The 15835-nt window shown below is 41.4% G+C and overlaps 1 protein-coding gene across 1 annotated transcript; it reads right to left on the bottom strand.

The window, feature by feature from the left end:
* Positions 1 to 262: 262 nt before the first annotated feature.
* LOC106583498 (ETS-related transcription factor Elf-3) lies at positions 263 to 5726 on the bottom strand. Its single transcript, XM_014167740.3, has 9 exons — positions 5477 to 5726; positions 4818 to 5008; positions 3459 to 3689; positions 3260 to 3346; positions 3030 to 3149; positions 2726 to 2812; positions 2475 to 2585; positions 1821 to 2022; positions 263 to 1598 (listed from the first exon to the last, which is right to left on the bottom strand). The coding sequence occupies exons 2-9, from the start codon at positions 4999 to 5001 to the stop codon at positions 1484 to 1486; spliced, it is 1137 nt and encodes a 378-aa protein (XP_014023215.1). The 5' UTR covers positions 5002 to 5008; positions 5477 to 5726; the 3' UTR covers positions 263 to 1483.
* Between the last annotated feature and the right edge of the window lie 10109 nt (positions 5727 to 15835).

Genomic DNA, 15835 nt, shown 5'->3' with positions numbered 1-15835 from the left:
TTATAGCAGCAAAGCAGGGAACAACTCCATATTAATGCCAATGATTTTGGAATTAAATATTCAACGAGCAGGTGTCCACATACTTTTGGTCATGTAGTGTATATTTCCATTCACTTTTTAGTAATTTATCTTATGCTTTTACACAGAGCGGATTGCAATAAATTAATTCAAAGGACATTTGAGCTCAATTAGTGTGCTATATGGCTTTTGTTTTCAGACACAAAAACAGTCCATTTCTACTAAACACACACAGACATTTACATTATTTCAAACATAGTTTATTTCTGTAAAAAGACTCTTAAATACAAAATAAAACAATATTCTGTACATACATGGGTGTAAATATATCAGAAATGATACAATCTGAGATGTAATTCTCATACACATGATATTGAGTGATCTAGAAGAAGAAAAGATCAGCTGAATAACATAATAAACAATTATACAGAACAGGAGTTGAGTCATTGATTTGTTTTAAACGGATTATTAATACATACTGTTTTGGTGTCGGTCTGGTCTGGTGAAGTACATAAAGATTTATATGGCTATAAAGGAAATATACTTTATAGACAACATTCACGCTGAAACAGCAAAATACACAACTTCATGTCACCAATAGTTTATAATGAGTATCCCTTCCTTTTGTTACTCCTCTCTCTCTTTTTTGTCCTCCAGTTGTCTCCTCCCTCCATATCAGGTTTATTATTAAACACAAGCCCTTTAATACCAAGGTTAAAACACGACGTGAGGCTTCTCTTTTGTTATATCTTAAATGTCATCTTTAACTCTAAATTGTTGGAAATGGACCTGTAAGTAAGCATTTCACTGCAAGTCTACACTTCTTGTGACAATTAAAATGTTATTTGATTTTAATCTAAACAATGGCTTATTTTAGAAGTCACAAGTTTTGCAACCAGCCGTCTTGCAATTAGACATATACAATTATAGTTAAGTGCTGCTGTCCCTCAGTAACTATACAAAATATAAATAAACAAGCACTTTAAAAACAGATCAATATATGTGCCCGGTGCGGATATTGCCACAGTAAAAATAATAATGGCCATATACCCAGGTGGTTGTCATAGTGACACATAAGGCGAGTTACTCCCACACAATATAAAGCGTTTATATAAATGCAAACATAAATGCCTTTTTCTCGTTATCTATCCCAGGGAGAATATAACTGAAAACAGAAATACCATCTTGCAGGCCGAAAGCAGTGTCCACAACAATTCCTGACCCAAAATCCAGATACACAGTTAAACATACTAGTTACAGTAAAATATCAATACTGGTTCATAAAACCTACTGGAGCCAAAAACACTGGCTTTTCTGCAACACCTCCCCTGGAAGAAGAGAAGTTAGTGTCTTTATATTATTTCAGGTTTAGGGCTGTTCACCAGAGAGTGGGTCGTCCGATCTACAGTACAATAGGACAGAAGGGACTGCTCTGTCCAGTTTACACCCCCGCCACTCTTGTGTCTCACATGCCATGCAGCCCGGTCTCTTCCACCTTCCAGCCGGTGGAGTTCTTCCCAAACTTATAGACCAGCCGCCTACCGTCCACCCTATCCAGGATCTCTCTCTTGTAGTAGTATCTATAAGAGGGAGGCAGGAAGGAGAGCCACTGGTTAGTCTCATGACAAGACAATGGCTTATCACAGACATGTTATCATTGTTCTATTAATCTTCTAACTTCATCCTCAACTGGTTGACTCTATTAAGTTAGCTAGCACCCAAAAGCCAAGCATGGTTGCTAGGATTAGGGTTTCCATGGTTAGTTGCCATGACGGTACTGCTATATCACCATGGTTTCCTACCTCATGGCGCGGCTGAGCTTCTCGTATGTCATGCTGCTGTTCTTCTTCTTCTGCCCCCACAGCTGGGCCACAGCCTCAGACTTGAGGAACTTGAAGACGCCCTCACTGCGGTCCTCCCACTTCATCAGTCCCTGGTTCTGGTTCAGCTCTGGGTGGATCAGGATATCCCTAATGAACTCCCACAGGTGGGTCCCTCGGGGCGCTATTGGGGGACAGGGGAGAGGAAGAGTTAGGTGTGTGTGAACAGCACAGGTGTGTGTGTGGTAAAGCAAGCAAGGATGAGGTAGAGCAGGTGTGTTTATGTTTGTATGTGTGTGTGCAAGCGTGTGTATGTGCATACTGTATGTGCGCGTGTGCACAGCATGTGTGTGTGTGTGTGTGTGTGTGCTCGTGCGTGCACGTGGTGAACAGACTATGACCTAAAAACACCTGTGAAGTTTTGACTGTGGCTGTTTTCAGTACCCGATGCAAAATATATGCTAATCACATGACTGATAAACCATGCTTCTACAGAGCACTATTGAAAACAGTTGTTGACATTGATGTGTGTGTGTGTGTGTGTGTGTGTGTGTGTGTGTGTGTGTGTGTGTGTGTGTGTGTGTGTGTGTGTGTGTGTGTGTGTGTGTGTTTTAGAATGATAGGAGAGCCACTCACCATGTTTGCTCTTCTTGGAGGCCTGGTAGTGTCTGGGATCGTGGCTGTGTTTGGGAGGTCTTCCTCTGCCTCTCTTCATCATCTCTCCCCTCTCTGTCTTTATGTGCGTTTCTGTCAAATACAATGGTTCAGGAGTTTAGAATAACAGACTGGCTTTCAAAGAGACATGCACTTTAAAGGCTCACCCATCATTCTCAACCACCACCGGAAGTTCAAGATTGTTATGTCCACTAAGGAAAAGTTGTACTCACTGGCTATCTGAGGGTAGGAGAACTCTGGGTCGGACTCACTGCTCCTGGATTCTGGAGAGCTGGGGTTCTGGAAGCTGAGTATTCCACCTGGGGGCAGGGAGATAGGAGGGAATACACTTTCAATATGGCCGCTCCTTCATCCTGCCTTGATCGATGAATTAGGCCTTGGGCTCAGTGATACAGGCCAGACCAATCACATACTAATTCAGTGATGTGAGAAGAATTGGGGGTACAGAGATGAGAGGAGTGAGGACGGGTGGAGAGATGACAAACGAGAAGAAGAGAAAAGGGGGACACCACTCACCTGACGAGGAGCTGTGCATGCTGTCGGACTCGTATCCGTGGTCGCTGAGCGGCTTCATGTTATCGAAGTTGAAGTTCTTGAAGACGTGTGAGAAGTCGTTGTAGCTGGTCTCTTTCACAACTGTAACAGTAACATCACAACGTAAGCAAATGTGTCCATTTGACACTCAAGGCTTTGGTTTGTCAGTCTGAGATAGGAAGTGTGAAGAAGAGACAAGAGGATGTGTTTACCTTCATTTACTTCTACTGTGCTGAGTAGAGGAAAGTCTAGAAACTCATGCAGGAAGTTGTCCAGGAGCTTACAGGTCTCATTTAGATCTGGACCACAAAAATAAATTAAATGACTGAATCATTACCAAATGCATGTGTCTGCTGCCGTTTTGAGGATCCTCAATAATGTTTATTCAATTCACTTCTGTCAGATCCTTACCGTATTTGGCCTTGAGTTCCATCAGGCTTTGGTAGAGTTGAACCCCGAGGGACATTCCAAACATGTTTAACAGCTGATCTCTGGTCAGTTGGCAGAGCATGGATCCATCCATGAAGCAGCAGGATAGGCTCAGTGTGCTGGCATCAAATTTATTGCCCTCCACATAGAAGCTGATCCACTCCAACACGTTCTGCTTGCTCCAGTACTGAGGGTTCTGGTCATACCATTGAGCTAGAGGAGGATACAGAGGAGGAAAGGGTGTTAGATTTGTGTATTGAGTGTGTGTGTGTGTGTGTGTGTGTGTGTGTGTGTGTGTGTGTGTGTGTGTGTGTGTGTGGTGTGTGTGTGTTCATATGTGTTAGGCGTGATGCTGTTCTTGTAAAATCATCATCCCTTTTGAGATTCAACAATCTGTCAATGAGCCATAAGAAACCTTGTCAATCTAACCACCCAGTTAAACCACAAGATACTGATTAACTGAAGCCTTTCAACGAAGTGCCAACCCACACAAGAACCCAGCTCCTGATCTGTGAAACCTGAGTTTGTGGTTTAAGGGAGTCAGAACGCCTGTCTCTAGTTTATGTCTGCCCTGTGTCGTAAAACACTACCTCAACTACCTAAACAGTTCTAATCACAACTTATCACTGGCTAGGCCAGGGCAAGTAAAATAAAGCTTGAGGCATCTGAAAGATGAAAAGAGAGCATTCCTCAATTTAAGACAAAACATTGTCCTAGTTAATAATGATTTAACAGCCTTCTAAATTAGGTCATTGCTAGGTTCAGCCAATCCCCTGTCTGTCTGGGAGTTTGGCTAAAGGACATATGTTGTACTATGATCTTTGACTGAGTGTCTGCCAACAGGCTCAGTCAACAGACATGTCTCGTCCAGGGTGAGACAATGGGAAATATCCACAGACTTCACCAGCCAACAAGATGACCAAAACCAAAGAACCGCTAAAACTCCTGACTGAATAAAGATCCCCACAGAAAAGATTACACACATCCACACAGTGGTTTCCCAGGTGATCAACACAAACGTACATATCAAGGACTAAACTGTCCTTGACTAAACTTGCTGATAACAAAGCAGAGAAAATTACACATCCTCCTTTTCTGTCAATCAGTTTAGGTGTATTTTTTCCCCCTCTATAGATATCATCATAATGTTATCACCTGCTAGGGGATTATAAAGAGGCATTGGTATAAGATACCTATAGCGCCCAGGTGACTGCAGATGAACATTTGTTGTTAGCTAAATCTGGTGCAATGCATCATTTTTCAGTATATTGAGACTTATGTCTTTGTTGTACAATAAAACATTTAATAAAATACAAAATAAGTATAAGACTGTGTTCTCACCCAGTATGCTCGAGCTGCATGTGGAGAGGTCTGAGAGCTGCAGCAGGTCTCCTGTGGCGGGCAGAGACACGGTGGTGAGGCTGGGCTGCAGCGGCTGAGGCTGCAGGGGCTCGGAGCTTCCAGTCTGGTACATGGTCATGTTGGCGTTGGTCAGGATCCTACACAGCTCACTGGCAGACGACATGGGCTCTCTGCAACCAGGAGAGAAACTCATTTATGTACAGTTAGGATGCTGTTTATGGATATAGATGAATTAACAAATATAATAATTATATTAAGATAGTTGGTAGTATAGTTGCTGGTACCAGGAGACAATTGAGTGAGCCATTTGATGCATGTAGAAGGATGATCAACATTAAACATTTGGAAATTGACGTGACAGTAAAACTTTTCACCCATGCCTTATTGTATTCACTGTTTGAAGTGGGTCATGAATGCAAAATCTTTGGCTGTGTGTGAATACACACCAGTTTCTGTTTTCTTTCCTCTGCTGTGAAATAATATACACTGACTTTTCCCAATATTTTACAGATATGTCAACATAAATTGGATCAATCAATTGGAGGTTTCTTCAAAACATGCTGCAACGGTTCATGTGACCTCAGACCCAAGCAGCCACCCCATCACTCCCAAAAGAGCACCTCCACTTCTGCACGTACCTGATTCTGAGGCAACCGACAGGCAGCAATGAGAAGGTGTCAGATCAATAATAATCCACTGTTTGTTTTAGAGTCCAGTGTTTGTGATTCACTCCAAGAGTTTGTCAATATACTCCACGGTTTGTCTCTCTACCTTGTCTCTCTACCTTGTCTCTCTCGCTGTAGTTTCATAGATACACCTGCCGCTGGATATACCTGTGAAAGGCTTTATACTCTAGAAAGACATGTGGGAGGGGCAAGGTGAGCGCTAACTCAGAGGGGGAATTCCATGCTTCCTTTAAACCATGGCTCACACCCCCCTCTCTCACCCCACTCTCCCTCCCTCTCTCCGAGAACTGTGAAAAACAAAAGAAACCTACCCTCCTGCTATACTTTCTCTTAGCCCCCTCCCTTCTCTCCATGACGAAGCTCAGGAGCATTGGTGGGTGTTTCGAATGGAAAGGCAAGACAGAAGAATGGGGTAAAATGGAGGGAGAGTTGAAGGGTTGAGAGAGAGGATGAGAGGATGGGGGAGTTGAAGGGGTGAGAGAGGATGAGCGGATGGGGTGGAATGGAGTGGGAGTGAAATGGGTGAGAGAGAGGACGAGAGGATGGGGTGGTGGTGGTGAGAGTGAGGGGGTTGTTGTGAGTCTAAGAACAGAACTACAGGATGATGTCACTGTAAACATTCCTAATTAATCAACAGTCATGGTTGATCTAGTTTGTTTTATTATGTAATATCCACCATCGCTGTCACCTCTTTGTTTATCTCTAAGGAATTAAGTAATTTGTTCCATTATTTACTGTTGACACTGACTCTGAAGCTTTCACAGTCCTCTCGGTAATATTATCTCCTGTTTCAGTTTGGCCCAGTGGACTGGTTCAGCCAGCTCCACACGTTTACCCAACGGCAGGACCTATCACTGCAAGTCACTCACTCAATACGGTTACCATAACGCAGGTTCAGTTGCCATAATCACCTTTATTCACCGAGTACATTCACATGTACCAGGAATACTGTATTACCTGGTGAAATAATTCTGCCACAATAAACAGAATATACACAATATGTACAGACAGAGTATATAGGCAAGAATTTACACAGTCAACATACAGCATGTACACTATAAACACCGTAAACTAAAATACGACAGACTACACTGTATACACTATAAACTACACTTTAAATTATGCATGTAAAAGGTGTATAAGCAAAATAATTTTACAGAATGATGTGCAATGGGGGGCATATATGCGTAAAGAGCCAGTCCGTGGCAGGGTGCAAAGTGGCAGAGAGTGCAAACAGGCAAATGTGCCGTTGTAGGATAATAGTGCAGGGTCATTTTTTGGGGATTGGCTTTGTTTGCAGAGGTAATAGTGGGTGGTGGCAGAGATGTGTTGTAGACTAGGCCAATAAGGCTGAGTATGCAAGCTGTGTCAGTTCCCACAGTTTGCTGCCTGGCTGTTTCATCATCCTAAAGTGGCGAAGCTCCATTACACTCTGTTGCTGCTCACTCTAAGCCCTACGATACTTAGTACTGGGATCACTGCTATACAAGCTAACCCAGAAGCAATCCTCAGGCGATGCGATCAACCTCAGAAACTCAAGCCAAATGAATTTAGTTGTTTAGTCTGTTTCTGTTTCTTGAAACATGACCTTAATCCTATATGATTTTCTGGTTATACAGGTGTAATATGTTGGGGTGCAGCATCTTGAGTACATTCTATCTGGAAGCTACTGAGACATGGAACTAAGGGTGAGAGGCACGGTGTAGCCTAATTAATAACTGGCTCCCGGTCAATGTGTCATTAGATGAAACTGCATCTGGATCAAAGAGAGCTGAACCTATGGTGTAATCATGATGATAGATAAGAAACTCAAAATCACCATCTTTGGTAAAGGAGAAGACCAAGAAGGCAGAATCACTTTCCTTAAATGTATCCATAATGGAAAGAAAGTTGCCTTAGTTAATGTGTATGCTCCAAATTCATATGATCCTAAGTTTTAACATTTTCCTAACAGCACATTGTTAGAATTAACTGAATTCCAACTGGTTATTGGGACAGACATGAATGCCATTCTTAAGACCATCTACAATCCACAGGAAACCAAGTCACTCCAACATACAGTATGCTCTCTGATTACAACCTTATTGATGCCTGGCAAGCTCATAACTGTAAGAATACACTTTTTATTCAAAAAGGCACAAAGAATTTTCCCGAACCGATTTCATACTATTATCTACTCCTCTATTTTCTCGACATATGAGCCTATCTGATCATCATGCACATTACTGGCAGATACACATTTCAGAATCTACTAAAAGAGCCTCAAGATGGCACTTTAATGTTTCCTTACTACAAAATCCTACTTTCTGTTAACAATTTGAAAATGAATTGAATTAATTCATAATGATTATCAAAAAGTTGATGATCCTCAGATTTTATGGTGACGCCATTAAATGTTTTATTAAAAACAGTGCAACTGCATTTGCATCTGTGCTGAATAAATCACAATTAAATAAGATATTAGAATTGGAAGGTTATTTGAGGATAATTGTTTTTAACAAACCCTCTTTGGTCTGGATGTACCAGTTTTGAGATGGAACGACAGAATGTTTGGAAATAGTTTAATCTGTGTTTATCAAAGATAGGGGGCGATAGTGAGAGCACTGGGGGCTTCTTTACCTTTTTTTTTTACAATTGTGAAATTACTACTGTATTTAAATCCCTTCCAAATTCATCTTTATGAACGGCAGTGTGGACAGTGGACATAAGCTTCATCAGAAACCAAAGCTCCTTATCTCTCAATGAAGACACTCGCTTTGTCATTATGGGGTATTGTGTGTAGATTGATGAGGATTTGTTTAATTTAAACAATTTTAGAATAAGTCTGTAATGTAACAAAATGTGGAAAAAGTCAAGGGGTCGGAGTACTTTCCGAATGCACTGTATGTATTTATTTTTTTAGAGTGTCAGCCTATGGGTACTTGTGGTATAAACTAAGTGTGTAAATTGAATTGAATATTGTTCCTGTAACGCCCCCCCCCACCAACAAAAACATAACAAGGCAAATAAAAACCAAAAGAAAACTGAACCGAAAATTGGGCACAGAGCAGAGACAGTTGAGTTGTTTGACTGTAGGCTGAATGGACCCTGGATCCTGTCTGCAATTAGTGGGACAATAAACCATTCCGCAAATAGATGTAATAATTTTATTGTGTGCTGTAGAGCCTGGTTAAGGTGTGTGTTTGGTGTTGTGGTTTTCAGTGCAGTCGGCAAGGGACTGTGGGTTGTTGTGGTTCACTGTCACCTCCTAGTGTCTGACAAAGTCAATGCATGGATGGGATTCTTCAGAGCAAAGACAGGCCTGAGTATCTTAGCTCATATCATTCAAAGGGTGATAATGGTTTAAGTTCTACATAATGCATGCAATCTCTTGTGTGTCATTTATTTTCCTTGGAAAGGGGTCTTAAAGGTTTGACTGAGGTAAGGCTTTGACTTTAAAGAACAAATATTATCATTGCCTTACTGAGTAAACAGATTAGAGACTCTATAAATAGCATTTCCCGTCACAGTATCGGCATGTTGTCAGTATACAATGGCTTTATTTGAGTTTTATCAGAGTTTATAGAATCAATAAATCATCAGAGATCTTCTAGTTAAGAGTCTATGGTTATAACCGGACAGGTGTTGTTTGTAACGGCTTTGACCACCTTAGTGATCTCACCTGATAACCTCTACCATAATTTCCCAAAAATGTCATAACTCCTATTAGGCCCCTGGCCTTCCTTTCATATCCATGGTCAAATGGAAAACAGTGCTGTCGGCAGGAATGTTGTTGGACTGGTTGGTGTTCAGACATAGGCTTTCATGACTTGTAGTTTCATGCCTTGAAGGCTCACTGGTGTGGTGTCAACTGGATGAATTCCATCACTTGTTGTCAGTCTCCTTTTTATTGCCTTTGCCATTACTCACTGCTACTGTCACTGCTAGTGAGGCTGGGTTGGGTGTGTGTAAGGTCTCATAGTTTTACTGAAGAATTAGACGTTCATCCACATTCTCCAAATGTTAAACTACAAAGTCTCTCCAAATGTCAAATAACTTTAGGCACTCATTGCGAATGGTTAAGGTGAGGGTTAAGGTTTGGGATAGGGTTAAAACATTACATTTAGGCACTCATTCCAAATGGTCAAGATAAGGGTTAAGGTTTGGGATAGGGTTAAATCCCCAAATTAAAAAACAGTCATGAGTCATGTGATTAAGCCTATCCAACAACCCCATCCACAATGCTCCCAGTGGCTGGTTTTGAAGGCATTTCGCGACGTCCTCAGGACATGGATAGACAACCAATTTCGATGACCTGCCTGCAGGCTCTAGTTTTATCTTGATTATTGTCCAGCCATGTGGTCAAGTGCTGCAAAGAAAGACCTTGTTAAGATGCAGCTGGCCAAGAATAGAGAGACACTATTTGCTCTTAAGCATTTCACTGTAAGGTCTAAACCTGTTGTATTCGGCGCACGTGACAAATAAACTTTGATTTGCTTCGTTACTGAACAATTTCAATGATTTACTGAGTTACAGTTATATAAGGAAATCAGTCAATTTAAATCAATTCATTAGGTCGTAATCTATGGATTTCACATGACTGGGCAGGGGTGCAGCCATGGGTGGGCCTTGAAGGGCATAGGTCCACCAAAAAGGGGTTAATTACAGACATAAATACTCCTCACTTTCATCAGCTGTCCGTGTGGCTGGTCTCAGACGATCCCGCAGATGAAGAATTCCGATGTGGCGGTCCTGGACTGGTGTGGTTACATGTGGTCTGTGGTTGTGAGGCCGGTTGGACGTACTGCCAAATTCTTTAAAACGACGTTGGAGGTGGCTTATGGTAGAGAAATTAACATATTTTCGGACAACAGCTCTGGTGGACATTCTTGCAGTCCCTCAAAACTTGAGGGACTGCAAGAATCCCTCAAAACTTGAGACATCTGTTCTGCTCTACTACCTCTTAACTCAGCTATGGGAAGCGTGCAACTACCACCCATGATCCAAGTGAAGAAACAAATCAGCTACATTACCATATCCCCCTCTGTTTCACACAAGTTGCAGGAATAACTACTTAGAAACCTTTCAAAAGATACATAAAGACATAAAAAGATGGTCCACTATGGCCACTTCTTTGCATGCTAGAAACTCAATTATTAAAATGAATGTCATCCCTCGTATACATTTTATGAGTTCCATGTTACCACTGCCTCCTACTATAGACTATTGGTCTAAACTTGACTCTGTCATGAAGAAGTTATTTTGGGGGAGAAAAGACACAACAGATTAAATATGCAACACTCCAGAGAACAAAAGCATCAGGTGGACTTGCAGTTCCAAATCTAAAAATGTATCACCTATTATTCCAAATTAATTTCCTGAACACCTGGTTAAACCCAGAGGCTTCTGTTCCTTGGCGTGCTATAGAAGAGTCAATAGTTTCACCAATTAGATTACAATATTTATTATTTTCTGGATTGACTCCTAAAAATGTGCCTTGTTGTTTGGAGCCATTATAGCATACTCAGTAAATGTGTGGAAAGCTACAGAGAAACATATAAGACCTAATCTTAAATGGCATTCATACTCTCCAACATGGCTCTCAAATAAGAATTATTAGCGTGTAAAAAACATTTAAATCGGGATTCTTGGTCTAAGAAGGGTATTTATACTTTATCTAGTCAATTAATTCTAGCACAAAAACCAACTCTATCCACTGTATGGGAAAATGATTTTACATTTGATAAACAAATAGCTTGGGAGACAGTGTGCAAACATATATTTGGATCATATATATATTTTTTTGCCATAGAACCTATCTAACATCACATGGGTATTAGTCCATCCCCATTATGTGTGTTCTGCACCACAGGGAACCTTGGTACTTGTCAGCATGTGCTGTGGAAATGCCCGGGGGGGGGGGGGTTGAATTCTGGGGGAAAGGCAACGATGTCAACTCGGTACTTATCACAAAGCAACATTGGTTCTAATGGCAGTATTTTATCTGACTCTGATTTGCACTCGTCAGAACGCCAATGGAGAGTGTGGTTGGCAGGAACCACAGCTGCTAAGAAAATGATTGTACATTGGTGGATTCTACCTCATCAGTTACCATTGCAACAATGGCTGCTCACATTTAAGGAAATTGTAGTTATGGAGCTCTCCACGGCCAGAATCCACATGGCCAAGGTGTCCTCTCTGGAGCAGCGGACATTTCTGAACTCTTAACCAATGGGCATTTACATTCCTGATGTATTGTTCAGTAGATTTACTATGTAATTGTCACGGATCCCTCTGGAACTTTCATTGCGCACACCTGGCCCCTATTCCCACTGATTGTATTTGTATATATGTGCCCTTTGTTCACCATGGTGCTGTCGATTATTGTTACAATGTCCGTTGTTGCGTGTGAGTACCTGTGCTGTGTGTTTTGGGCTTTCGTGCCCTTGTGGATTGCGTAGATGATTACGGGTCTCGTCCCGTGGGTTAATCATTGTGTTATTTATTCAAGGTACTCCTCACTCTTTTGTTTGGGTTTCAACCCTGTGTTTTGCATAGTGTTTGTTTTGTCTTCATCCCCGTGCCAATTTGGGGCGTAATAAAAACCCTATCACGCATTCCTGCGCCTGTCTCCCAAATCATTGTTACCAACGTGACAGTAATATACATTTGTTTTTTTCTCATGATTTATTTTACATGCTATCAGATTGCAAGTGAGGGGTTGGAGGATTCAAAAATAGATCTATAAATGTATTGTATGAATCCTATGAATTGAAATAATAGAAACTTGATGTAAAAACAAGAAGAGTTGAGGAGAGACTGACTACATGAGTTATTATTTTTATAAGAAGCATTAATGTGTTGAAAATTAAAAATTGTTTGCATAGTCAACTTACACATCTCTAATACACATACTTACCCCACCAGACATGCCACCAGTGGTCTTTTCACAGTCCCCAAATCGAGAACAAATTCAAGAAAGCTTACAGCATTATAGAGCCATTATTGCATGGAACTCCCTTCCACCTCATATTGTGCAAATTAACAAAAGACCTGGTTTAAAAAAACAGATAAAGCAACATTTCACGGCACAACGCCTCTCCCCTATTTGACCTATATTTTGGGATGTATGTATTCAGTGTCGATTTTAGTATGGAAATCCTGGTGGGATGCATGCCAGCAAAGCCACAACACTAAACAATACATTAATTGCACTATAATGGTGACAAACGGTTCCCACAAACTGTTAGGGTCTACATAAAGCTGTCCCAACAGCAGTCCCAACACCTTACCACTGCTACACCTGGCTATCAGCGGAGCCTTGTCTGGCAGCGAAACATGGCTGACTTGCTTAAGCAAATGTGGTTTCTAATGACAATTGAGATGTACAAACTATGGCATAAGCGGACGACAAGCGGATAAGAGGCAATCCGTAATTTCGATTAAGAAATTGAAGAGTGAGCTAGGACGGACGTAGTCAATATAACTATTTGTTTAGCACTTTTGAAAAGTACAGCGACAGAATTCAGAACATGGGCCGTTATTACGGTGTTCTCCCTGTACAACAAGTCAGAACTGTCGGATAAATAAAAGGGGCATATAAGCAGACTATGAAAGCTCTTACAATATTCAATGATTACATTTCTCTAAAACAGGTTATAGGCTACATGTGCACCACCAAGTCAGAACAGTAGGTGAAATTAAGAGGGGTAAATATACCGAATTATTAGGGGCACATAATATCTTACTACACAACAAACACTTAGTATTACTTTCTTAACTACAGTATACTGTACATATCTCCCTGGCATATTATCATTTATGCAGCATACAATACATACAATACATCTTTGGACTCACCTTGTTGTGCTCACTTGAACAGGAAGGTGGCGCGGCGGTCCTTCGTGGGCAAATTTTGTCAACAAAGTCTGGCATCCTCTGGATTTATTATGCTTTCAAACAACTGGAAACTGAAAAAAACAAGGCTGAATCATGATGACGTCATTGATCTTCAGGTCGTATCTGAAGGCTGGATTTACAATTCCGAGTTCGATGACCATTCAAAACGTATTTTCACAGTCGGAGCTCGTTTATTCCTGAGTTCCCAGTTGTCTTGAACTCATTGAAGTCAAGTTTTCACAGTTTCGAGTTAACAGTTGTTTTGAGCGTGGCACAAATCATGCTTTATTGACAGCATGGCCAATGTTGAATATGTCTAATTTTAAAACTTGGGAAAACTTTAAAAAAACTTGGCTGTGTGTGTGCCTTTTTAAAATGTATGACGTTCTGTATTATGGAACGTTTTATGTTCTGTGTGGACCCCAGGAAGAGTAGATGCTGCTTTCACAACAGCTAATGGGGATCCTAATGCATAATTTCGTTACAAAATGAGTGAAACAGCAACCTTGAATCAGGTCAAACAGTAATTGTGAGATCGGTTTTAGGGAACTGGTATGTTGTTGGGCAGCCAAGGTCTGGTAGAGGAGAAAAAAATCTGTTACACATTCACAAACCCTTCCATCCCCCCCACCCATATCCCTTTAGCTCAGCCTCAACCCCCTCCGCCACACAGGCCAGTGAGTTAGAGGAAACGCCCTGGCCAGAGAGTGGTCTCAGTACTAAGGGGATCTGTAGAGCTGAGAGAGAAGAGGGAGAGGAGGGGGAAAGAGGTAGCAAGCAAGTGTATGAGAGAGATAGTAGAGTGAAAGAGGGCAAAGGAGAGAAAGCAGTGGAAAACAGAAACTGTGCTGAGGGGATGGGGGGGGGGGCTTTCTGCCGGTCTACCCTACCTGGTTGATGTTCACACAGTGATGTGATGTCATGTCTGAGAATCTGGGATCAGACTATGGACCTCAGCAATGACCTCACCGCGGGTGTGTGTGTGACAGAGAGAGAGGGAGAGAGAGAATGGTGATTGTCAATGAAGCGTCCTCCTCTTGTTACTACACACACACTCACACTCCCCTCTGGTGGAACAACAGTGAAAGTGCAGGACAGTGTCAAACTACCCACTTATACTAGAATCCTTATTTGCTACATACATTTGTGGACTTATACATTAATTATATATTCCCATTGATTCTTGAAGAATATAACTTATAAATGCCTCATGAGCCTAGTTCAACAGTAGTACCCCATCAGAACCCCAAATATAAGCTTGTTTTACTCCAGTGTTTGTAAACAATGTAAATGTAAACAAACACTATGTAGCTTCAAAACATGGTTAAAACTATACATTTGATATATTGGATGGTCAATCCTTCCAACCATAGCTCTGCATATGAATTTGAGTGGTTACATATTCCCAGCCCCATTCCATATCTTTTTAGCGAAAGGGGAGCCGCTTTGTGATTGTTTCAATTAACCGTTGTAGCTTTAATACTGTAATGCCTTCAAATCCCAAACCTCAAATCAAAGCAGATAATTTAATAATCACAGCGTCATCGGTATAAATGATTAGGTCCATATTCAGGGGTTGACTATTTGACTGTATGTTTGAATGGTGACTGACCAGCTAATTCTATTTGGCATTTTGCAGTACCACGGATAGCCCACAGAGATAACCCACAGAGATAACCCACAGAGATAACCCACAGAGATAACCCACAGAGATAACCCACAGAGATAACCCACAGAGATAACCCACAGAGATAACCCACAGAGATAACCCACAGAGAACCCTTTAGGAAGCTGGGAGCTGGGCAGGTGGTGCTGGAGATAGGAAACCCCCCCTCAGCATTGAGTTACACAGAGGAAGATTTACTGTAGTCACAGATCTGTTTCTTTAAACACTGTACTGTTTCTCTATACTGGGAACGGTTCACTGCAGTGGATGGTGAAAATAGAGCATGTTCAATGGGCCAAGGACATGGAAGCGATTGAAAGTAAACTGGCTCAATGTTTCCTTTATTATCTTCACTGGCAAACTCATATCGTATACAACATATTCTATATCGTTTTACAAGTGCACAGTGACAAAGTAGACTAGCGAAGGTCTACAAGCACAGTGTGTCAGAAGGTAATGATATTAACTAACAGTCATATTGGATGTAGATCATGTATCTGCAGGCATCTTTGGCCTTTTCTTTGATGACTGTAAACGTTCAACCTGAGATCCAAGGTATTGGATAGCATTGTGACCCCATTTTGAAGACTTTGACTAAAAGACCATCCAGAGCTCAAGCCTAAAGTGTGAACCTACTCTCAGTAAATCAGGAGCCCAGTATCATTTATCTATTAACCCACTGACATGAACACCCTGAGCACCTGCACCCCTCCGTCTTACAGCACCTTCCTTCCCCTCTGCTCTCCCTCTCCCCTCCACCTCTTCCC

Source organism: Salmo salar, chromosome 22, assembly GCF_965601325.2.
Source record: "Salmo salar chromosome 22, fSalSal1, whole genome shotgun sequence".
NCBI lineage: Eukaryota > Metazoa > Chordata > Actinopteri > Salmoniformes > Salmonidae > Salmo > Salmo salar.
Note: the sequence above shows the minus strand (reverse complement) of the source record. Positions and strands in the feature narration are given on the sequence as shown.

Excerpts from the sequence above, each read along its gene's own strand:
- LOC106583498 (XM_014167740.3), bottom strand. The coding sequence starts at position 5,001 with ATGTCGTCTGCCAGTGAGCTGTGTAGGATCCTGACCAACGCCAACATG. Across the intron at positions 2,813-3,029 it reads CATGCACAGCTCCTCGTCAG|GTGGAATACTCAGCTTCCAG; the intron begins GTGAGTGGTGTC and ends CCCTGCCCCCAG. Across the intron at positions 1,599-1,820 it reads AAGCTCAGCCGCGCCATGAG|ATACTACTACAAGAGAGAGA; the intron begins GTAGGAAACCAT and ends TCCCTCTTATAG.